At 45.2% G+C, this 23,492-nt stretch overlaps 2 protein-coding genes across 6 annotated transcripts in view; one reads left to right on the top strand and one right to left on the bottom strand.

Moving 5' to 3' along the window:
- Positions 1 to 5: 5 nt before the first annotated feature.
- LOC118094203 (E3 ubiquitin-protein ligase RNF113A) lies at positions 6 to 18,328 on the bottom strand. Of its 2 annotated transcripts, none has more exons than XM_060282296.1 (10): positions 18,310 to 18,328; positions 8,444 to 8,520; positions 8,254 to 8,358; positions 7,370 to 7,477; positions 6,834 to 6,943; positions 5,659 to 5,765; positions 5,326 to 5,415; positions 3,252 to 3,345; positions 2,774 to 2,880; positions 6 to 1,468 (listed from the first exon to the last, which is right to left on the bottom strand). In XM_060282296.1, the coding sequence occupies exons 2-10, from the start codon at positions 8,453 to 8,455 to the stop codon at positions 1,335 to 1,337; spliced, it is 867 nt and encodes a 288-aa protein (XP_060138279.1). In that variant the 5' UTR covers positions 8,456 to 8,520; positions 18,310 to 18,328; the 3' UTR covers positions 6 to 1,334. The 2 variants fall into 2 exon arrangements, with proteins under 2 accessions (XP_060138279.1, XP_034990200.1); XM_035134309.2 differs by lacking the exon at positions 18,310 to 18,328 and adding an exon at positions 9,477 to 9,604.
- Positions 17,554 to 23,492, top strand: part of LIMD2 (LIM domain containing 2) — a 19,861-nt gene continuing 13,922 nt past the window's right edge. The window contains exon 1 of one of the 4 annotated variants that reach the window (XM_035134417.2): positions 17,554 to 17,609. The gene's annotated coding sequence lies outside the window, so the exon portion shown is untranslated. The other 3 variants (XM_035134416.2, XM_035134413.2, XM_060282297.1) reach the window with 3 other exon arrangements.

Below are 23,492 nucleotides of genomic sequence, written 5' to 3'. Positions count from 1 at the left end.
CACTTACCCATCTCTTCCAGCAGAGTACATTCTAAGGAGTTTAAGGGATGCTGGTCCTAGCTGTCTCTCCAACACAGGTTGAACGTATTTTAAAAACTCCTCTGTATCTCTGCCAAAATTCTACCCTCTTTTTCTTAGGGGCATGGGTGTTCATTGTTCACTGTATCTTTCCATTCTAAAAATGCTTTGCCACTCGAGTTTTAGTTTCCACCTAGGACAAGTGCTGGTTGATGACAAAACTTGCAGAACCTTGAACACTTTACCCCTGTATGCCTGTCTACTACACTCCTTGCTGTTATGAATTTTCCCCAAATGGTGTAGCGAAGCCTTTTCTTTCCATTTCTCTCCCACCCCCAGGGGAGCTGTTTTCTTCTTAATCATTTTCACTCAATCAAGCACTGAGCCAAACCTCTTGCTGCATCTGTCTGGTTGGAGCAGATGCAGGACTCTTATGTATGCCTGTGTGTCTTACACTGTACTTGAACCCCAATCCATGTTTGCTCTTCTAGTTTTGTTGCCAATTAAAATTTTATGCACTCTTCAGTGGTAGAACTTTTGTGTAACATAGCTGGCTTCCTGTTTTTGCTCTGCAAAGAAGATTTATGCACCTGGAATTGGAAGCACAGCTTATAGGGTTTTATAGAATGGGTGTCAAGCCTAGTAGACTAAACCTATAAATTCTAAAGCAGGGGTCTCCAAACTAAGGCCCGGGGGCCGGATGCGGCCCAATCACCTTTTCAATCCGGCCCGCGGACAGTCTGGGAATCAGCATGTTTTTACATGAGTAGAATATGTCCTTTTATTTAAAATGCATCTCTGGGTTATTTGTGGGACATAGTTCTAAAGCCTGGGTCTTGCTAACTTAACCAGTGAACTTTTCCTTCTTGTTTCTGCTGAGACAAAGTTCAGTTATTGAAGCAGAATGGAGGTAAGATGGAAGAGGTGATTCACTAAAGCAATGGCCTTGCTTTTTATTATAATAAGTCCTATAAAGTATAAACTACCTTTTTAAAGATAATACATTTATTAGGACCAACTAGAATATAATGAACTTATGCTGGATGTTGTGCAATACAGGAGAAGCCCAATATTGGAGGCTAAAACTCTCCAGACTACAAAAGCAGAACAATGGAATACATTCTTCGTTAGCTATAAAATGATTTCAAAATGTGAAGGCTGCTGGGATAGAAGCAATGCTCCCCTCCCCAAATTGTTTTGTTTAACATAAAGTGCCAGGAGCTGTGTGTAGAGAAGCAAGCTAGTCCCTATCACACAGGCTAGGTTTACCTGGAAGAACAATGCGTGATAAGCTAACTCATTTGTGTATAAGTTATTTATTCAGCCACAGAACTAGTTTCTGAAGGCAGGGAAGGGGGTGGGGAATGAGGGCTGAGCAATGTCATTGGCTCTTCCACATCATCTGGGAGTCCCTCTTCAATCTTGCGTTTTTCCAGCTTTGTTATCAGCTCTAAAAAAACACAAGATCAAATACAGGTGAAGGTTCATCACGCAAACGGCCCAAGTCACACAAAAAATGAGTGGAAAAACCCTTTCTTTGGTGTTCACACACTGAATATAAATAATTCCAACCCACAGGATGACAAGACAGATGGGAGAAGCAGAACTACCCTACTCTTTTGCTTCAAACAGGATAGGCAAGTTTTCCTCAGCTCTAGAGGCCTTATTTTAATGAGTTACAAATATTTAAATTAATTTAAGGGTAAAATTTACAGTAAGAGCCTCTGGTTTTTCTCCACCTTAAACCCTTCAGGGTGACACATCTGTTGAAAAAAAAAAAACCTACTGCCAAGACAAACCACTGTGGTCAGGGAGCTACTTCTTAAGAAGTCTGTAGAACTTGTTGAGAAACAACTTCCTTCTAAAGGGAAGAGCATATTATGAAATCCTACTTTGGGATAAAGTTCCCCTTTGAAGTGGGCACATAGCCAGGGCCAGGCCAGTACATGCAACACCCTACTTGGAACACTGGTCTGCCTCAAAGGTTACTTGCTCAGGACAGATTGGTTTTTTACAGGAGAATTTTCATTTGATCTTCCCAGTTCTGTCAACGATTCCCTCTGGATCAGGATATCATTTAAGTATGAGGCAGGTGACAGTGATAATGAAAAACATCTAATTTAAAGGGATAACTCATAGAGGTGGCAGAGAACCTAATTAGGCCCACAAGTCTATTTTGGGCAAATCATGACTTAAGTCTTAAGCCTTAAGTCATGACTGCAAAGGAATAATAAAGCTTTGCAGCTGGAATTTGGTGCTTTTTGAATTTGGCACCCTGCACATCAGCAGAGAGCGGCACCAAATTCAAAATGCGCCAAATAAAAGCCATAGTTGCAAAGCATGACTCAGGAATGCCTTCCTGATTTTTTTCTTTGCAAAGTGCAGCTTGAAGTTGAAAACCCCTGATGCCAAGGGATTGACAGATGGGGGAGGCCAGCCAACCTATCAAAGTGGCTCACAGAAGGGTAGCTCCTATGGAATCTGGCCCTGCAGTCAAAGGGGGTTCACCACCCTGACTTTCAGCTTAGAACCAGGGAACCTGAGGGGCTGCTAACCTGTATATTTTATGTTGAGGGATTAATGTGGATGTCTCTGCCATTACCTGGGATATTTGCATAATGCCTATCCATTACAAAACTTCTAAATGGCCTCTATTCATCCAACATGTAATTTTGCTGTAGCATGGTCAGAATAATAGACCTTTCTACCCTGCCTGCACCCACAGTGTAACATAATCCACCACAGGCTAGAGTACCTTTGGCTGGGTTGAAGACACCGTTTGTTTGCTTGTCACATACGTAACATCGCTGTGACTTCCGATAATGCTGCAGGGCACAGCTCTCACAGAAGTAATGTTTACACCTGGAAAAAAAGCACAAAGCAAAGATAGTCAGGTCCAGCAGCTTTCTAGCAGGATGTCTTATTTGATACTTTCACCCCACTTTTTGAGGTTTATTTTGTCTCAACTTCAAAGTCATACACTGAGAATACCGCTATTGTGACTGGTTGATGCCAGCTGAGTTTGCAGGCTGTTAACTCCATGCCCCAATACAAAGGTGTGTGTTTTTTCCTGCACATTTATAGAATTGCAGAATGCTGGCACCCCAGCCAAGATCCTCACTCTGCGTCATTGCCACATTTCTTATTTTATTTTTAAAGTCCCCCTCATAGCTCTATGTAAAAAGCTTCCAAGTTTAAACAAAAGGAGCATCTGGATCCTCCAGCCATCTTACTTGGTCACCACAGGATTCTTGAAGGAGCTCCTGCAAATGAAGCACTTGAAAGGCAGTTCTTCATCGTCACTGCTCACCTCGTAGTTTTCATCATCTGCTCAAAAGAAAGAAGTATTTGCTTGGTTCTGCTGCTAACTATAACGGGATGTGACTTAACTTCTGCCCACCCTGTGTAGGAAGCTGTATTGCCAAGAATAGGCAAGCCTTCAACATCTAGGTTCCTTTGAAGCCACCAGCACATAGGATGAAAATATTAGCTTTAATGAGCTTATTAAACTGCCCACTCAAACCATCTGCTCTTGTTCTCCCTCCCGCCCACCCTTTTCTATTAACAGACAAAGAAGGGAGGGGTGCCTTTGCTCCAGCAGTTTAACTAGGCAGATGCCTGGTTCCCAGTACTCTCACGGGCTATCATAAAAGCACAATCCTACTGAATATCTTCCAAGTTTTTACAACTTACTTTACCAACAGAAGAGGCCCCATAAAGATCTAAGTGGGGGTTGTACAAAGAGAAGGCAACTCATGACCCATGAGCCTTAATGGATGAAATCTTAAGGGGAACTCTGCAAATTGCCCATCTGAACAGCACCACAGCCATGACTAAGTACCAACAAGTAGCAGGAAGGCAACATAGAAAGGAAGCCAGCTGTATTTCAGTCTTTGCATTTTTAATCAACTAAATGATCTTACAAGAAACTCGCACCAGTTCAAACCAACTGCTATAATCTTTTCATTCCAAGGGAGGACCCTATCAAAGAAGAAAAATAGCTGCTATTACAATACATGGATTGTTCCTCACTTTTTCCAATTGAATCTCCCACATGCAGTTTGAAACATCAGAAAAGCATTAGCTAAAACTTGAGCAGTGACTGAAAAGCTTGCAGATCAAAAGGAGAAAAACAAATACTTAGCTCACCATGCCCCCTTACTTTTGTTTGTAGTCTGGTATTGCTTGCTAATTCTGATTAGCAAATATCACTTGTCCCAGATACAGTGGTACCTCGGTTTATGGACGCAATTGGTTAGCCATTCGCTCCCTGAGCAGTACTCAAACGGAGTCTCTTCCGCGTGTGCGCGAAGCGATGATAGAGCACTTCTGTGCATGCGCACGCCGTGCAGATCGCTTCTGCACATCTGCGTGCCACGAAACCCAGAAGTAAACACTTCCGGGTCCGCAGAGTACTCAAACCGAGAGTACTCAAACCACAGCGGATGTAAACCGAGGTACGACTACCCCTAAACACTCCTTCAAAGTGACATCCATCTCTCTGCACAGCAACACTTAACATATGCTAAATCACCCAAAGTTAAAAGGCTGCCTGACCCTCATTTATCCATTTACTTTTTAATCTTTTGAGGATCTTTTGAACTAGAAGTGGCTATTCGGTTATGCTTTCTCCTGGTGTTGGGCATCCAACTTGAATGAATCTTTATTTGCATCAGCCATAGCAATAAAACAACAATATGATATACAAAGAATAGAAATAAAAAGTCAATTATATAAAATACGTTTTAGGGTTTTGAATCAATAGTCAAATAGTGGGTCCTATTCTGATTGCCCCAGCTAAAAACCTTGCAACCTTTGCTGTCATCTCCTCATCTTGATCTGCCAAGAGAAAGGACACTGGCAGTGGTTGGGCGACCCGGAATGGCACCCAACTTCCCATCAAACCCAGGCACCATGGCCAGCCATCAGGTTCTCCAGCCTTGTTTTATACCAAAGTTCTAGGAGGAAAGCAAGCAGGTGCTGAGGACAAAGCAGTTCAGGAAGGCTGATTCCCTAGGGATAATTTTCCCAATCTCCTAAAAAATCAGTATCGAAGTTAGTAAGACAAAACACGTAAGCATACTTGATAGCATTTAATGATAAAGCTTCAAAATTAGTCTCTAATTAAGGCTTCGATGTCATGCACCCAGTTTATTCTCCAATGCAGCCCAAAGGCAATACCGATCTTGCCCTCTACACCTCTAATTTTTGTGTCATGCAAATTTGAAAGGACTATTTCCTAGTCCCTCATTCAAACATCTTAAGCTGAACAACTTCAGGCAAGAGAACAAGGATTGCTCAACATACCATTAACTCCATAGCGTCCCTCATCCAATTCTCGTTCAATCTGCCAGCCATGCTTGTAGTCTGATCGGTCATGGAGGAATTTGCAGCTGTCTATAGGAAAAGCAAACCAATGTGTGAGCATTTGTCAGTGATTTCTGTCTTGCTGCCAACTTCCCCTACGTTTATGGCATAGCTGCCAAGTTATCCCTTTTTTAAAGGGATTTCCCCTTATGCGGAATAGGCTTTCTCGCGAGAAAAGGGAAAACTTGGCAGCTATGGTTTATGGAGATGCACAATCTTAAGCAGGTATCACACAGATCCGCTATTAGGAAAGTATATGAAACAGCCATTCACCTCCAAATCCACAAAACCCAGTTTCCTTGTAATCCTTGCAGATGTCAGGTTGGTAGTCCCATCGCACAGTGGCCCTCAGATGCTCTGGGGCTCGTATGGGTCCCTTCCTGAAATGAAGAAGAAAGGCCTTAAAACAGCTGCCGTGTGCTACGCAGAAGGAGATAATAAGTTGTGATAAACGAGCAAGGAGAGGATCAAGGGGTAGTTGGATGGGGAATGGTGAGGGGTTTTTTTAAGTAGGAAGATTTGAAGAACAAATCTGATAAAGAGAAAGGTGGCTTTACATCAGGCATCCCCAATCTGCGGCCCTCCAGATGTTTTGGCCTACAACTCCCATGAGCCCTAGCTAGCAGGATCAGTGGTCGGGGAAGATGGGAATTGCAGTCCAAAACATCTGGAGGGCCAAAGTTTGGGGGTGCCTGCTTTACATGATACAGTATTTCAAAACCTGTTTTTCTTTAACACTGGCTTTTTTAAAAAATCTGGAATTTTCAGGAAATCTATTTTGGTCATGCTGCTATATTTTGGTGGTATTTATTGCTGGCATGTCAACTGCATGTACTTCTTAGAACAAAGAGAGCGTTCTGGGGTGCATAGAGATGTGCATGTTGACTCACCACAATACTGCAAATCTATGAAGAACAACTATACATCTTGGCCGTGAGTCCCGAGAGACTTGCTCCCTGCCTAGCATACCTTTTTCCACCTGGCCTGGGAGGGTGGGGCCCTGATTGACTTCAGCTACAAAAGCTGATGTGTTTGATGAGATTCTTGGGTTGAGGAACTGTTTAGTGGGGCTTTTGTTACTGATAAGATTTTTTGTATCTCTATTTTTAGATCTTCTTATGATTTAATGTGGAAACTGTTCAATTTGGTTGTGTACCTTTTGCTGTATTTTATTTATTATGACTATTTTTGTTATATTTGTATTTTTTTCATGTTGTAAGCTGCCTTGAGCATCACTTTTACGATGGAAAAGTGTCATACAAATTAAATCATGTATGTGCAGTATAAACTGAGAATCTCTCAATATCATAAGCAACTTAGAAATAGGAGCAGGGATTGTAATTGGAGGAAAATGCAATGCTAAAAAATCAGCCAGCTGGATTTTTCTGAGGCACAAAATTCACATAAAGCCAACATGCTGCAAAATGTTTCATGCGTTCCTGCCTTACCTTACCATGCCTGAGGAAGCATTCCCCATGGACGTATCTTTTGGCTTCACATACTTTTGGTAATTATTGATCCCACGGTAAATCTTATCGTCTTCCTTCCCTTCAAGTTCCTGAACAGAGACAGGGAGGAAAAACCACATCAACAAAACAGCTTGGTCGACACCAGAGCAGCTTCTTCCTCACATGTAACCAGCTCAATTCCCACATACTGGTACAATGAAGCAGCGGCTAAGAAAAGCACTGGTGAAATACAGAAAAACAGAGATGAGACCAGACAGCAGCAAGAAACAGAAACAAGAATAGTACTGAATATTTTTGTTAAAAAAAATATGTGCTGTACCTGGAGGAGGGAATAGGGGATGGCTGTGATACAAGTGGCCAGAAAGATTATGCTAGCAGCAGTCTTTTGGGGGGAAAATAAGGAAGAGGTGCAAAATAAAAATGAGAAATGCCACTAAGAAACTCTTATCCATTTCTTGAAGGTGTATGAAAACTTGTAGTAAAGGAAGGAACCTTTAAATGGTAAAGATATTCACCTTCTGTATTTGCTGGCTGCGTTCAAAAATGGCTTGTGCATCTTTCTCTTTCTCTGTGTCCAGCTCATATATAGCTGTTGCGCCCATGTCCTCCGGACCTACAGGTTTCTAAGATACAAGAATGTTATTAGTAAGGCAACATGGGAAGTGAACAATACTAAGCTAGCATTAGACTGTTATTTGAATTAGCAGTTATTCTAGCGATTCATTCAAACAGATGCATGTTCTCTCTAATGCAGGAGTTGCCAGACTTCAGACTTGGAGGACCTGATATTATTATTATTATTATTATTATTATTATTATTATTATTATTAACAACGCAACAATCACCCCTAACCAGAGTAAAGTAGTGCTTGGGAGAGGGTGAAGCCAATTGCTGCTGCACCTTATGAGCCTGTCACTGGGATAACCTACAAAGGCAAGTACATACCATCCCTGGGTTACTTCATAGAACTATAAAAATGGTCCGCAGATTGTGTACAAAGGCCACCAGTTAATATTGCAGTTAAGGAACATGGAAGCTGCGAAATCAGCTACTGGCACAGGAGGAATGACCGCTGGGAAAAGTGCAGAGAGAAAAAAATGCCATGGTGCATCTGTAGCAGCATAATTGGACACCTTCATCTGCCCCAGCTGCAACAAAACATGTCTCTCCTGCATCAGTCTCTACAGCCACAACAGGTGCTGCAACCTTCCAACAGCTTGACCTCACTCCCAAAGAGGCACTCCACTGTCGAAAAGGACAGATGCCAGCAGGGAAGCCATGGCAGAGATTCAACCCCCCCCCCCCCGCAATTTTACTTGCTTTTATTTAAGTGCTTGGCATCAGAAACTCGTGCCAATAAGCTGTGCATCACATAATGTTAGTTTCGCACACTCGTACCGCAGATCTTGTAGACTTATATGCAACTCCAATTCTTTTAGACTTGCCCTCGTCCTCGCTACTGCTTGACGCATATGAGGTATGGTCTTTCACACTTTTCTTGGTCTAGAAGATGGAAAAATCAGTGGGAGTTAACTAGGAAACATTCAAGAGGGGACATATTCATGGGCCCTTGGGGAAACTGCATCACCTTCTGAATCATTGGGTTGGAAACTTCCTTGTGTCTCTCCTTCCTGACCACCGCGCTGCCTTCATCACTGCTGCTCCCTGTTGGGTAGATGGACACAAGCATTATCAAAGTACTAAAACAGATGAATATTGGCAGGCTGCATCTCCCATGAAACACCTACGTCCCTTGTTTGGCTACAGGGTCCTCCCACCCCACTGCAATAAGTTTATGATCCTATGAACAAAGGTAGCCAGCTGCTTTAGTCAAGAGGCAATGGCTTACTTTTGTTCCTAAACAACAGGTTCAGAAGGAGAAGCCTGCTAGCTCTCTTTCCTATGGCCAAACATATTTTTCATTAATTCTTTAAAAAAGGTTATAGGAGATTATGGAAATAGCAATGTTATCCAATAGGATCTGGTGACAATATACATAGTCCATATACAATTATAGATCACTGTTGAACAAACAAGAGACATAAAATAAAACCAAAATAAATGAACCACAGGTACGTGGATGTTTGGAAGGTAGGGGCTAGAAACGCTTCGGGATCCTTCCCGCTTCTCCTCCGCCTTGTCCCCGCCAAGGATTTCAAGGCTTTTTAACATGGACATAATGGTTAAACAAGACAATTACAACCTACAAAACACAATTTAGAAGCCGGTCAGGTGTTTCTCTTAATGTATTACGTTTCCCCCTTGGTTTTTAATGTATCTGTACAGTATATGTGTCTGAGGGGATGTTTGTCCCTTTGTTTTGGTCGGTTGCTAAGTTGCTTTGGGCTGCCCTGGGCAAGATAAAAGTGGCCAAAGAATTAAACAAGTAAAAAAAAATAAGCCAGTTATTAAAAAAGCAAACACTGACAAAAATTGTGTGCGTGTGTGATACTCTCACACACACGCGTATATGCCATGCAAATAATTGCAATAAAAACATTTCTCCGAGCACTTTTCAATGGCAGCCCCATCATGACAAGAAGGAAGCTTAGCCTAACTGCCGCCGTCGCCGCCCCCTTGGTCCACCCACTCCCAGCGGCGCGACAGGCTGGGTCTCTCACCGGGCTCTTGGTCGCTGCCCGGCCTTTTGCGCTGGCCCCTCCCGGGCGCGGGGCGACGCTTCTTGAAGAGGAAGCTGCAAACGGGCTGTGGGGCCGCCATCGCAAGTACGAAGCCTCACCGGAAGCGGAAGAGCCCGTCTGCCGATATACCCCTCCTCTCTCTCTCCCTCCTCTCTCTCCCCCTCCCCCCACCCGACAGCGACCAATCGGCCAAGGTTCTAGTCGGGCGTATTACGGACAGCGAGGCGACGCTCTACCGCTCGTCAGCTCCATCGTTGTGACGTAGTAGAATGTGATTGTTATTATTTTTTTTAAAGTAGACTCGCACGTAACTGAGAGCTTCCGGGTTCGCTTCGGGGTCCCCGCCAAGGATTTCAAGGCTTGCCGCGATCGGGCATTTTCGAACATTTAAACATGTTTTTATTGTAATTATCTTGGTTGTTTTGGTTTTTAACAGATCTTAAACCTGATATTAAGAGTCTCATGCTCTACCGACTTAGACATCCACGTCAATAGTATATCTATCTCTTTATAGTTTTAATTCTATCAATGCTTATTTTTTATTATCGTTTTTTTCTATGTTTTTAGCTGTTCCTATTTTTATCTGGAAGCCGCCTTGAGACCCGTCAGGGTAAAAGGTGGGACAACAATTATTATTACTATGATTATGATTGTGTAGTACATCTCATACTGACTGATGGAGCAAAAGCTAGTTTCTGGCATGCAACTGAGTCCTGGATCAAGATGGGGCAGACAATTTAAATAGACTGCTGCATTCTTTATTTTTTATTTCGTGGGGAAGATGGCTGGAAATCCAAGCCAACCTCTGCTCCCTCTAATAGTTTGCAACAGTAACAACAGACTACCTTACAGGGCTGCCGTAAATCACAGGTGGACTTTGGGCTCTCAAATATTTGCAGCGCCCTGTGTGATACTAAAATTTGGCACCCCCCTCCTCTCACACTCCATTCTACGTCATTGTTGCAGCACACCCAGTGGCACTAGTGCCCAGTGCAGCCAAACCGGTTGTGCTACCCTAAAACCGCTTCTGCTTACGTGCCCCACTCTCGGCCACCTTCCAACCCCAACATGCCCTGTGAGCTCGGAGGGGAGGCAACATCAAGGAAGCTCAGGCAAGAAGTGCTCCCGCTATTTGTTCCTGAAGAGACCCTTGGGCAGCTCGAGAGAACACACTGTTCTACTTTTATAACATTTGCTTCTTTTATGTATTGTGAGTTTGGGGGGTTAGTCTGTATAATGCCTGAGCCTCTTCTAATTCCTGGATTCCTGGATCCAGCAAGGGTTAAAATCTAATGGGGGATTCCATTGTTCAACTGGTTGGGCAAGTTTGTTTGTGACAAAATGGCCATAGTAGTAGTAGTAGTAGTAAATATAATAATAATAATAGTTTGTACCCTGCCCATCTGGCTGGGTTTCCCCAGCTGCTCTGGGCAGCTTCCAACAGAATATTAAAATACAATGATTCATCAAATACAAACAAACAAATTATTATTATTATTCAGATGTCTTCTAAAAGTCAGATAGTTGTTTACTGTATTTCTTTGACATCTGATGGGAGGGCGTTCCACAGGGCGAGTGCCACTACCGAGAAGGTCCTCTGCCTGGGTCCCTGTAACTTTGCTTCTCGCAGTGAGGGAACCGCCAGAAGGCCCTTGGAGCTCGACCTCAGTATCCAGGCTGAACGATGGGGGTGGAGACGCTGCTTCAGGTATACTGGGCCGAGGCCGTTTAGGGCTTTAAAGGTCAGCACCAACACTTTGAATTGTGCCTGGAAATGTACTGGGAGCCAATGTAGGTATTTCGGCCCGGCGTTATGTGGTCTCGGCGGCTACTCGCAGTCACCAGTCTAGCTGCCGCAAGAAGTTGCCAATTAAGGACCACCGTTAGAATTAAGGACCACCATTAGAACTCAGGACAAAAGGGGAAAACATGCTAAGAGGAAGGCACGCTTGACAAACCCTCACCGTGATCAACTCCCGCCTGGAAACTGGCCTCCACAGTCACATACAGATTCACTGTTAAAACCATGTTCATGGAAGACAATCTTACTCGGCTATGAGTGATCGCCAAAGAAGAAGAAGACCATTAGTATAACAAAATAGGTGATGGCGCCCTCTGACAAGTGGGTGGGCCTAGTGAGAAAGGAAATAATCTAGAGTGTGAGAGAGGTGAGAGCAGGCTGCAGGCAGAAACTGCGGGTCAGAGTCATGCCTGATTTCTGGTAGAATCCAAGACTGTGACTATGCAAGAAGCAAGACCTCTTTGCATGTTAATGCTGTGAACCCCTCCATCTTAGGCTCAGGTTGTATAGATGTGTCAATAAACCATATACAGTATCCTAAAGACACTACAGTCTCTGCTGTGCCTCATTCCAAAGGAAACTGAACCCTGGGTAAGTGTCTGAATTCCCTGGAAATTTGTCCCACTTGGAGTTCGGGTGGCATGTAAGAGTATTATAAATGTAGGGGCAAGATCAGAAAGGTTGTATATTATATACTGTATCTATGTGAAAACTATGGCAGTGATTGTTTCGGTTATCAGATTTCTGTATGAAGGATGGACATGAACTCCTGTCTTTGATGCTTACCTTGGGGAAATATGCTGTTGCAATAAACTCTGGACTTATAATAAAGAGATTATGTTGAACTAGTTTCGATGGATCTATATTACTCTCTCTTTTCCCCTGCCACTGGGGCGGAAATGAGAGTTGTCCATAGGAATCAGTGGAGGAATGTCGGATTTTAGATCAGTGTGGACACCAGCGTGCACTTCCCTGTAGACAGATGCAGGCTGCAGCATAAAGACAGGGGTTCCAGCTTTTTCTAACTTGGATCTTATGCTATATGAAATATTTGATTCGTTTTAATATCTGTTTTTTTAAAAAAAACAAAACTTTTTTTAAAGCACAGTTTGGCTGCATGCACATTAATGGAACATAGGGCTTCTGAATGCAGTTGAATGCTAGATTTAGGTTGGGAGTTATCTGGATTCACTTTTTAAGACAACTTCCTAGTTAAAAGCTCACTTGCCTTTCCACCCATCTCATCGGTCTGCTTCAAAAATAAAAGATGAGCCATGCATTGAAGACAAGATGGCAGAAGAAAAGAAGGTTCTTGTTTGGGCAGATTTAGCATACCGGTAACAGGATTGCAGGCCCATTCCCTCCTTTCCTAGAATCACCCATCCCAACTGGTACCACGGGAGAATAAATGTCTTTGCAATTCTGAGAACAGATGTAACTCCTTTAGTGAAAACTCTATGAAACCTCTGAAAAGCAAAGATGACAAATAACAGAAACATGGGGAAGCAGGTGTAGTACCATTCCTACTAACTTTTCTTCAGCATTCACCCTCTGGTTTTGTAAACGGAGTGAGTGATGGATCTGCCTTTGAAAGTAGGATTGCAGAGATCGGTGCCCTCAGGACAGAGCTTGGGGCTGGTGAGGGCTCCACATTTAAAAAAATTATTAAGGTTGATCGCCGAAGAATTGATGCTTTTGAATTATGGTGCTGGAGGAGACTCTTGAGAGTCCCATGGACTGCAAGAAGATCAAACTTATCCATTCTGAAGGAAATCAGCCCTGAGTGCTCACTGGAAGGACAGATCCTGAAGCTGAGGCTACAATACTTTGGCCACCTCATGAGGAGAGAAGACTCCCTGGAAAAGACCTGATGTTGGGAAAGATGGAGGGCACTAGGAGAAGGGGACGACAGAGGACGAGATGGTTGGACAGTGTTCTCGAAGCTACAAACATGAGTTTGACCAAACTGCGGGAGGCAGTACAAGACAGGAGTGCCTGGCGTGCTCTGGTCCATGGGGTCACGAAGAGTCGGACACGACTAAACAACAACATTATTATTATTACTATTATTACCCCGCCCATCTGGCTGGTTTGCTCCAGCCACTCTGGGCAGCTTCCAACACAAACGACAACAACAACAACAAACAACAACAACAAACATTAATAGTAACAATAAGATCCTATATAAAAAGTCACAACAACTTTAAAATAAACAACTTATACCAAATAAAGCAATATGTAGTAATATGTGTCTCCAAAACACGGGAGCACTGGCTGACCACATTTTGAATTAAGTAAGTGAAGGAATTAATGTTATCATCTAAAAGTGGTGGGGTGGGGACATTCGAACATTAAGTCCCAGAGTCTTAACATTACTTAGCAGCAGCAACACTAACTGCCGAGAAAGAGCAAAGCTATCCTACAAAGAAGAGAGAGAACAGATAAAGATGAAAGGAGACGTTTGAAATTTGCACTTTTTAACACTCCTCTCCCCACCTCACTAGCTCAGATAAACTGTTTCCATAACAATATCTGACTGTATATATGGCTAGCCTTTTGTGGAACCCTTACAGGTCTTCAACAAGATTTGTACAGTGTCTGCTCTCTCCTTTAATAAGCATTATAGACTTGGAAGGGACCTGCAAGGTCATCTCCTCCAACCCCCTGCAATGCAGGGAGCTCAGCCAAGGCATCCATGATAGATGGCCGTCCAACCTCTGCTTAATAATGGAGAGCTGAAAACAATACCAGTATATTTCACATATGGGAACCAATGGCTGTGCGGAATAGGAAAGCGGATGTAAGTGCAAGGGATGGAATATTTGAGGGCAGAATTCATGAAGGTCTGAATTCAGGAACTCATAGGCTTGTCACAGGGTGGACTACTCCTCTGCCTGTCGGGGAGGCTTATTCCATGCAGCAAAATGTGGAAGACAGCTGTATGAGTCAGACCCCTGCTTTCACAGTTTAAATAGAGCAGCATGTTCCCATTAAAGTGCCAAAAGTGTTTGCTATTTACAGACCAAGGAACTTATTATATAGAAAACGGTTTGCTGTAAACCATCTGGTACTCCTGATGTTTTCCTTCTCAGCTACTTCCTGTATTTATGGTGTTAGCAAAATCGACATGTGCCTTAATTTTATTTTTAACTACCCGCATAGACCTAGTTGAGATGCTCAGGGCACAGTTTTGATTATTAAACAATGGTTTGATCTTGTGTCCAGTGATTACTTTCACCCCCCCTCCCATGATTGTTATGGTTTTTGTGTTTTTTAAATAAAAGCAGATGGACATTGCGAAATGAGCAATGTGTCCTTGCAGTGCTGTGATTGGCTCCTGAGTTGATTGGCTGGGTGGTGATCAACCTGGGCTCCTATGGAGTCCTATGGGATATAGCTACTTACAGCATCTCTCCCAGGGGTTCCCAGACTTACCTGGCTTTGGGCCGGTGCCCGCCGCGCCGACCACGCGCCGGGCCGGAGGGCGGGGGTGGCGCACTTCCAGGTCAGAAAAATTGCCGAAAATCGTTTGTGCGCATGCGTATGGGCCTCCCCCGACCCAGAAGTGCACCGGAAATGACCTCTTCCGGGTCGGGAGAGGCCCATACGCATGTGCACAAACGATTTTCGGCGCTTTTTTCCGATCTGGAAGCGCGCCGCCGCGTTGCGTGCCGTAAGAGCGGGCGGTGGCAGCGGGCGGCAGGGGTCGTCGCGGGCCAGATTGGGAGGCCAATTGGGCAGCATCTGGCCCGCGGGCCGTAGTCTGGGGACCCCTAATCTCTCCCATCTCTGTAATAACTTTTCAGTGGCAGGGGAGGATAAGATTCTGAGTAAGATCTCCAGCCCTTCCCACCACAGCCACAACTCTCATAGCTGCCAAGTTATCCCTTTTTTAAAGGGATTTTCCCTTATGCTGAATAGGCTTCCTCGCGAGAAAAGGGAAAACTTGGCAGCTATGAACTCTGCATTTCCCCCAAGCCCTTATGTTGGCATTGTAGTTGTTACACAGCCTTAACATCTTGACTGTTGTGATGTTGCTGTTATACCCTACTAAGTCACTACAATATCCTAACTCCCCATGCTGACATGCATGGAAGATTTGGGGTGCAGTCCTTATTGTACCAGCTGCCATTATGATGTGGAAGAGATCTGATGTCCTCCTAGCACATCAATATCAGTTACACTGCTGCCACAAAGGATGTGCTGGTGCAACTCCCCATATGGGCCTGTCAAATACTCCACTGTGCTGCACCAGTGAAGCTATGCTGGTGGAACAGCTAGAAAGGGGAAGAACACACCTATCCTGTATTCATGCCCCCCATAGATAGTGCAATTCTGTACAGTGGTACCTCTGGATACGCACACCTCTGGTTGCGTATCCTTCAGGATGCGAACGTGGCAAACCCGAAAGTATTTTTTCGGGTTTCACCATGTGCCCATGCGCAGGAGCGCTCTACCACGCCGGGTGCATGCGCAAAACAGGCACCTCTGGTTGTGAATTCCTCGGGATCCGACCGGAGCTCCGGAACAGATCCCATGTGCAACCGGAGGTACCACTCTACTGACGTCAGAGTTGACACCACTGAGTTCAACGAGAGAAAAAGCAAATTTTAAGAGGCTTTGCTGCCCTTATCTACACCACCATGACAGAGAATAGGATATAGTACAAATTAGAACCTAATCACACCACACCACCAGGATATAAACTTCCACGCAGGAAGTCTGCAACTTTGGTGATAGGATGTACTACAGCATTGGGCTATATTTTCATGAATGGTCTCAGGTTGTGCACGCAACACACACAATGGATTCTGGCAAGCAGAACTATGCCCCAACAGGCTCTCTCCATAACATTGCAAGGAAATTGAGCACGTTGGCGAATAGGATTGCCCTGCTGTCGTAATCCTGTTCTGATGCAGGTTAACTCCCTGACAGAACTGCATGGTAAAGTGGAAGGAAATTAATTAACTGAACTGAATTTAAATAAATTTGCACAATACGAAAACCTCAACATAGCTTTTTTGTGATACTGAGGGAAGCTTTAGGTAAAGGTAAAGGGACCCCTGACCATTAGGTCCAGTCGTGACCGACTATGGGGTTGAGGCGCTCATCTCGTGTTATTGGCCGTGGGAGCCGGCGTATAGCTTCCAGGTCATGTGGCCAGCATGACAAAGCCGCTTCTGGCGAACCAGAGCAGCACACGGAAACGCCATTTACCTTCCCACTGTAGTGGTACCTATTTATCTACTTGCACTTTGACGTGCTTTCGAACTGCTAGGTTGGCAGGAGCTGGGAGCAACAGGAGCTCACCCCGTCGTGGGGATTTGAACCGCCGACCTTCTGATCAGCAATAATAGTGACTTTTAAAAGGTGCACTTTTAAAGGGATGGTGATAAACAGTCACAGCTGTTCTTTGCAGCAATCCAGACAGTTCTAATGTGTGGCCTCAATATGTACCCTTTCAGGGCTTTTGATCCCCACAGCTGCTGCCACGAGTGGAGACTGTTCTCCCTGCTGCAAGGCCCATTTCCACCTGGCCTAGGGGGCGGGGCCCAGACTCACCTTGAACAGCTAGGCTCCTGGGAGGCCGGAGGGACATTGCTGGAACAACTCTTGGGTTCGGGCAACTGGCTAAAATGTGTTAAAATGTTTTAAATGGTTCTAATTTTGGTTCCTCTGTTTGTTTTTGTTGGGTGGGGGTTGTTTAAATGTTTGGTTGGGGTTGGCGGTTATTTTAATTTGGATATAAGTGTAAGCTGTTTGTCGTTGTTGTTATCATACTCATCATTATTTTTGGTTTCTATTGATTTATTGGTTGGTTTGTTGCCTGTATGGGATATTCTGTTTTTTAATGTTTGATGTTTTGTTGTGTTTTTATATATGCTGTAAGCCATACGGAAACCCAGCCAGATGGGTGGGATATATTATTATTATTATTTATTAATTTTAATTTTATTATTATTTTGTTATTATTGGATTGCAGAGTTGCAAGGGATCCCAAGGTTCATCTAGTGCAACCCCAGTATAATAAAAATCGCATTTCAGTTCAGTTTAAAAGTGAGGCGAATATGGAAAAAGCCAACATTTCCTGCCTTTGAGAAATTCAGTCTCACCCAGAAAGCTGGCTAAATAAATGCTTAGGACGGGGGGGGGGGAGGCTTACAGTATTCGCAGATGGAACGGAATCGCCGCTGGGTGTCGCGATGGCCACACTCCGCACCCAGCGGTGGAGAGTAATCTGTTGCAAAGGGGCATCTATGGGCTGGAGAGAGGAGCGAGACAGCGAGAGCATCCGCGCGTCTAGACGCAGGGTAATCTCATTATCGCTTGCTATTCTTTCGCTTCGCGTTTCAATTTGCGCGCGCCGCCTCGCTTACCTTACGGCGCGGGAGGCGGTTTGCAAATGCCGGGGCGGAACCCGCCGGCGGCGACAAAGATCACCCCGTATATATTGCAACCCCCAAATAGAACGGTTTGCTTGCAGGAGGGACCCACCCCACTCCCCCACCCCACCCCATTGATGCAGTGCGAGTGGGAGGGAGACAGACCTTCTCTTAGTGTTGGGGGGCGGGGGCATCAGACCGGCCACACTTAGGTCCTTCGGGGCCGCCTTTTGTCCCCATAGAGGGGGGGGGACTTTGCTCCTCCCCCTATGGATGGCCCTACCCCACAGAACAAGAGCAGCAGCACCCCCAACACAACCCCCCACCCCCCCCTGCGTTGATAGAGGAGGCGGCAAGAATGGGGATTTAAGCGGGGAGAAAGAGGGGTGGGCGTCAGGGGCGGAGAAAGTGAGGAGGGGGAAGCTCGAGTGTGTGTGTTGGGGGGGGGGTTGGCTGCTGCGCGCGCACGCGGAGCACAAAGGAGACGCCGGGAGGAGGAGGAGGAGGAGCGCCGCGCTTTGTGCGCCGGAGACCTCTTGAGGGGAAGCCGCCACAGGCAGACACGCGCGGGCGCGCGCGCATTCACACGGACACCCGTACCCGGCTTGGGCCGTGCTGCTGCGCCTACCTTCCTCCTCCTCCTCGGCGGCCGAGAGAGAGAAGCTCCTCCTCGGGGAGCCCCTGGGTGGGTGAGTCCGTGACCCTCGCCTTTCCCCCCTCACGGCGGCGGGCGGAGGCCGCTCCTCCGGGGTCGCCTTGGCCGCCTGAGGCGGAGCTGCTGCCAAAGGGCGCCCTTCTCTTCCCCCGAAGCCAGCGCCCAACCCCATTTCGGCAACCCAAAGGGAAGTGGGGGGGGGGGAAACAGAACACCCCCCTCCCCACCACAGACGCTTCTCTCCCATTCTGTGGAAAAAATCTCAACGGTTTAAACGAGATGAAGAAGGGGCTTGGCGGGTTGGCCGCCGCCTCACCATAGCTGCCAAGTTTTCCCTTTTCTCGCGAGGAAGCCTATTCAGCATAAGGGAAAATCCCTTAAAAAAGGGATAACTTGGCAGCTATGCGCCTCACTCCTGCCTCACGAGGCCAGGGCCGGCCCTGCCCAGCCTCGGCTGGAGGGGGCTTTTCATGGGAGAGGACCACCTCCTGCCCATAATACAGTATAACTGTTACTTCTGGGGTGAGGATGAGGCAGAGAGGAGCCAGCTCCTAGGGAATGAGGTCCACCTTCGGTCACCTCAATAAAATATTCGAGGGGGTCGCACCCCCCAAAAAAAAGTTGAGGGGGAATTCGCATCCAAATGGCATGTGTGCGCTACATCATGGGATCGATTATGCGGGGTGGGGCTTACCTGCCCCCCCAATATTTTATTCAAGTTGGCACCACTGGAATGAGGTGTGTATGCAGGTAGGGTGGGGTGTTTTGCCTCCCCCCTGCAAAAGATGGGGAGGTGCCTCCTCTGCGCTTGAACGCAAGGAGATGGTGTTTTGGGGGGCATCCCTGCTGCGCCTCTCTGTGCACTGAGTGCCACAGGAAGGTGCTGGATGCTGTACCTGGGATCCTGGGAACTGCCCAGTGCAAAGAGAGGATGGAGGCGTTGAAGAAAAAGGGAGCAGGGCAAATGATTTGGAGAGAATCCACTGGGCCTCCTTTGGGTGGGTTTAGCCTTTGACCTTCTGTCTTTGATGCTCGCTGCAGATGCTTCTTCTGTTTCTGTTTTCCACATTGCTTGGGGAAGTAGCTCTTCAAGCCTCTGTCTGGTGAATTTTGAGGGAGGAGGGGGACGGGCTTGCTTCAGATAGGTGGTCACTTCCTTTGACTTGGAACCGCTCCCTCCTAGTTACCAGGCCAGGCCAGCCTTGTGTGTGCAGCTGTAGCTACCCTGAGACGAGGAGGAAGAGCACATTTGTATATGCAAAGAGGAGCATGGTTCTTTATCATCACATGCTCCAGCGATGGAAGCTGGTTCAAAAGTTGAATTAATTAGGACTGTCACACCCATTTTTAAAGGCGCAAAGTTGCAGCATAGCCTCTAATTTATTTGCAAGTGCATGATGGAACTTGGGTGGTGAAGACCACTAGCACCAATGGTTGGATGAATTTTAGTGCACAAACTGATGAAAATCAGAGGAACAGATGCTTTTATGCTTCTGCAAAACCAAGATTGAAAACAAACTGAGCGGAGTTGGAGTAACTGAAGAATGGTATCCTAATTTCACAATTGACTTAGATTTTATGAATGTTGTGGGCATGCTTTGGGGATTCTGGCTGGAAAGTGGAATGCAATTTGCAAATACACTTGGACATGTTCTCAAGCTTCTATCAACATGGTAAACCGTTCTAAGAGTTGAGGAATGAGTCCTGGCAAGACCTTATTTGGAGTGTTTAGTTTTGGATATTGCAGGTCAGAAAAAGCTGTAACACAATTTGATTTTAAATGGCAGATATGGTGAGGAGAGGCTGAAAGAGTAGAACATACAGAAAGACTGACAAAAACAATATGCTAACAGTTTTCAAATATTTAAATTTCCAGCCTAACTATAGGCAAGAAGCAGTGACTTTGATCTTGGTTCAGTAATAGGAAAAAAAATGTAGTGTGAGAAACTTCACAGACAAGGAGGTAGCAAGATCTGCTTCCTTGGATGTTTTAACACAAGGTTGGACAGGCGCCTGTCAGTAATACTATTTTGATGTCAAAGGGTTGGGCTGCAGGTATCTTGGTATCCAACTCTTTGAGTGCTGCTATGCACCACCAGGGAACCATCCTTACACAGTCGCACCTTGATTCTGAATGCCTTGCAAGTCAAACGTTTTGGCTCCCGAACGCCGCAAACCTGGAAGTGAGTGTTCCGGTTTGCAAACGTTCTTTGGAACCTGAACATTGGACGCAGCTTATGCGGCTTGCAATTGGCTGCAGGAGCTTCCTTGGTTTCCTAATGTTTTGGAAGTCGAATGGAGGTACAACTGTATGTTCTAAAAGACACAGATCTCTTAAAAAGCTCTCAAAAAATATAGGCAGACTGTGAGCAATGACTGGTGAAAGGGCACTCTGCCCATACTTAATGAAACTATCATCTTTGTCTAGCAACATCCTAGATAATGTGCAACGTGGAACACTTGCATTGCAGGCGCCGAGAATGGTTTCTTAAAGAGTTTTGGAAAATGACCAGCATTTCTCTGCAACGTTTGCTGAATCTATTGGTGGCTATCTTGTCACCATGCTGGCTTGTGGAAACTGTTTTGATAAAGCTGTGGTGAAGGAGGTTTGGTCTATCAATAGCTATCACCCTGTTTGCAGAATGGATGGAATTATTAGTCGTGATAGCCTACTGCAGGAATGGGAAACCCGTGGCTCTCCAGTTGTTTGTTGAACTACACTTCCACTCATTCTGGACCACGTTGGCTGGGAACTAGAGTCAAAGAGCATCTGGAAGGTCACACATGCCTCATCCCTTATAAAGCATAGTACATCTCAGCATACTAGATGCTGGGGACAAACAGCAAGGATCTCCATCACCTTCATGCCCTGTTTGTGGGACTCCATAGGCAACTGGCTGGCTAATTTGGGAACAAAATGCTAAACTAGTTTACCCATAGCAGGGCAGTTCTTAAGAAAGCAGAGCCTTCTTGGTTTCTGATCCTCTTTGCATGCATGATTTCTTCTCTCTCCAGCACACCCTTTCCTCTGCCAGAAAGGAGGATGTGTAGCAACATCTTGTTTCCTTTTATGTACATATTGAAATGCTTTCTTCTGTTCTCTTTATGTGGCAAATAGTCCCATCTTCCCTTGACCCCAAACCATTCATTTTGTACGCCTTGCTTGGAACGAAATCCATTTAGTTCTTGCTACTGTAGCTCAGTAGTTGGTGAGTTAGTATACTACTGGTAATTATTGAGAAAATCCCAGTCTAGTTTGTGTCACTTTATCAAACTTTGTGGCTTTCCCAGTAGCTCTCAGACACAATAGTTGTGTCTTACTTACAACTGGCTACACTTTGAGACTTATTAAGTGGCATGTCTTTCCTAGAGCAACTTTGTCTTTGGGCTTCTAGGTGCCATTTGGACCTGAAGCAATTACAGTTCACTTTCTTAATTTGAGTCAGGGAGGAAACATTTCAACTTGACAGGAGACTGCAGTGGACCTCCAGATGGCCATAATGGAACATCAGAGGGAAGCTGCTGAATTATAGTTCATCAAGAAGTTAAATGCTTTCACTTATGGACTAAACTGATGCAACAGATTTTTTATTATACTGGGGTTGGACTAGATGACCCTTGGGGTACCTTACAAGTCTACGATTCTAGGATTGTGTGTGGGTTAATTGGCTTACCAATGGCAGGGTATCTGTGTTATCAACACAAGTTTTTTTTTTGTTAATGGCACTGCTACCGGTAAGAATGCAGTTATCACCCTCTGTAATTTTCTAATTTCCTTCTGACCTCACTGAAACATCTCCCTCCACCCTATATACACAGACACACACTCTGAATAACATGCTATGCATTTGATGAAATGGACTGTAGTTCATAAAAGATAATGCCCAGTGTTCAAAATTCCCATTATTCTAGTGGATTTTGCTACAGGGAATTTTATTAGCACAAGCAGTTTCTGAGCTCTGGGTACAGTACTGCACCTAAGATTTCAGATTAAAACTGCGGAGTGGAAGGAAAGGAGGACCTTTTTCTGCCTCCCCACTTCCAGCTACTCTCTGAAGACTGGAGAAGAGACCCTCTTAAGAATATAAGGGGCGTGGGCAGAGGAAGGACTAGACCATGTGAAAAATGAACATAATATTTTAGCATATTTTAACAACATTCATTTTCAGCTTTGTATTCTTGCTATAAAAAAGTGCTCCTAGACATTCCATTGTTGCGTCCATAACCTAGGTTTAAGGTGCCATTTAGCTCCTAGCTTTCATATCTCAGTTTCTAACACTGATAATGCCATAATAAATATGTCAAGTCTTTAAGCTTCAATGGGACACTTTGTTGTTTTATAACTTACTTTCTTCACCAAACCTTTATTAGGCATTACAAATATAAAAAGGTGAAGGACCCCTGGCAGTTAAGTCCAGTTGCAAACGACTCTGGGGTTGTGGCGCTCATCTCGCTTTATTGGCCGAGGGAGCCGCCGTGGGGTCCATAGGGCAGTGTTTCTGAACCTTTTTTGGGCCACGGCACACTTGTTCCGTGAAAAAAATCACGAGGCACACCACCATTAAAAAAGTTAAAAAACTTAACTCTGTGCCGCCCTATATTATAATTATGACTGTAAGAAACACTTGCCAAATATTGCTTTCCGGCGGGTTAGTGTTGTGTATTGGCGGCCGCCAGGCTCGTTTGCACTGAGCTTTGGGAAAGAGGAGGAGAAATATTGCTTTCCAGCGGGTCAGTGGTGAGTATTGGCGGCCGCCAGGCACGTGACAATGCAAATCGCCCTTCTCATCGCCGCACGTCGCGGCACACCAGCCAGCGTCTCGCGGCACACTAGTGTGCTGCGGAACAGTGGTTGAGAAACACTGCCATAGGGTCACGAAGAGTTGGACACGACTAAATGACTAAACAACAACAACATCCAGTTGCTTTGTAACACTGTCACCAAGACTAAATGCCTATGTGTCTTTAGGACCCAAACTACAATACAGTCTTTAAACTTGTGCTTCCCTAGGTCTTCTTGGAGTCGAATTCTGTTTAAGAATGGAAGAGCTGTGTCTTAGTGGAAGAGCATATGCTTTACATATAGAACAGCCATCCCCAAACTCGGCCCTCCAGATGTTTTGGGACTACAACTGCCATCATCCCTAGCTACGGTA

This window comes from Zootoca vivipara, chromosome 13, assembly GCF_963506605.1.
Source record: "Zootoca vivipara chromosome 13, rZooViv1.1, whole genome shotgun sequence".
In the NCBI taxonomy this organism is placed as follows: Eukaryota; Metazoa; Chordata; class Lepidosauria; order Squamata; family Lacertidae; genus Zootoca; species Zootoca vivipara.
The sequence above is the reverse complement of the archived record's forward strand: the minus strand, read 5'-3'. Positions and strand labels throughout refer to the sequence as shown.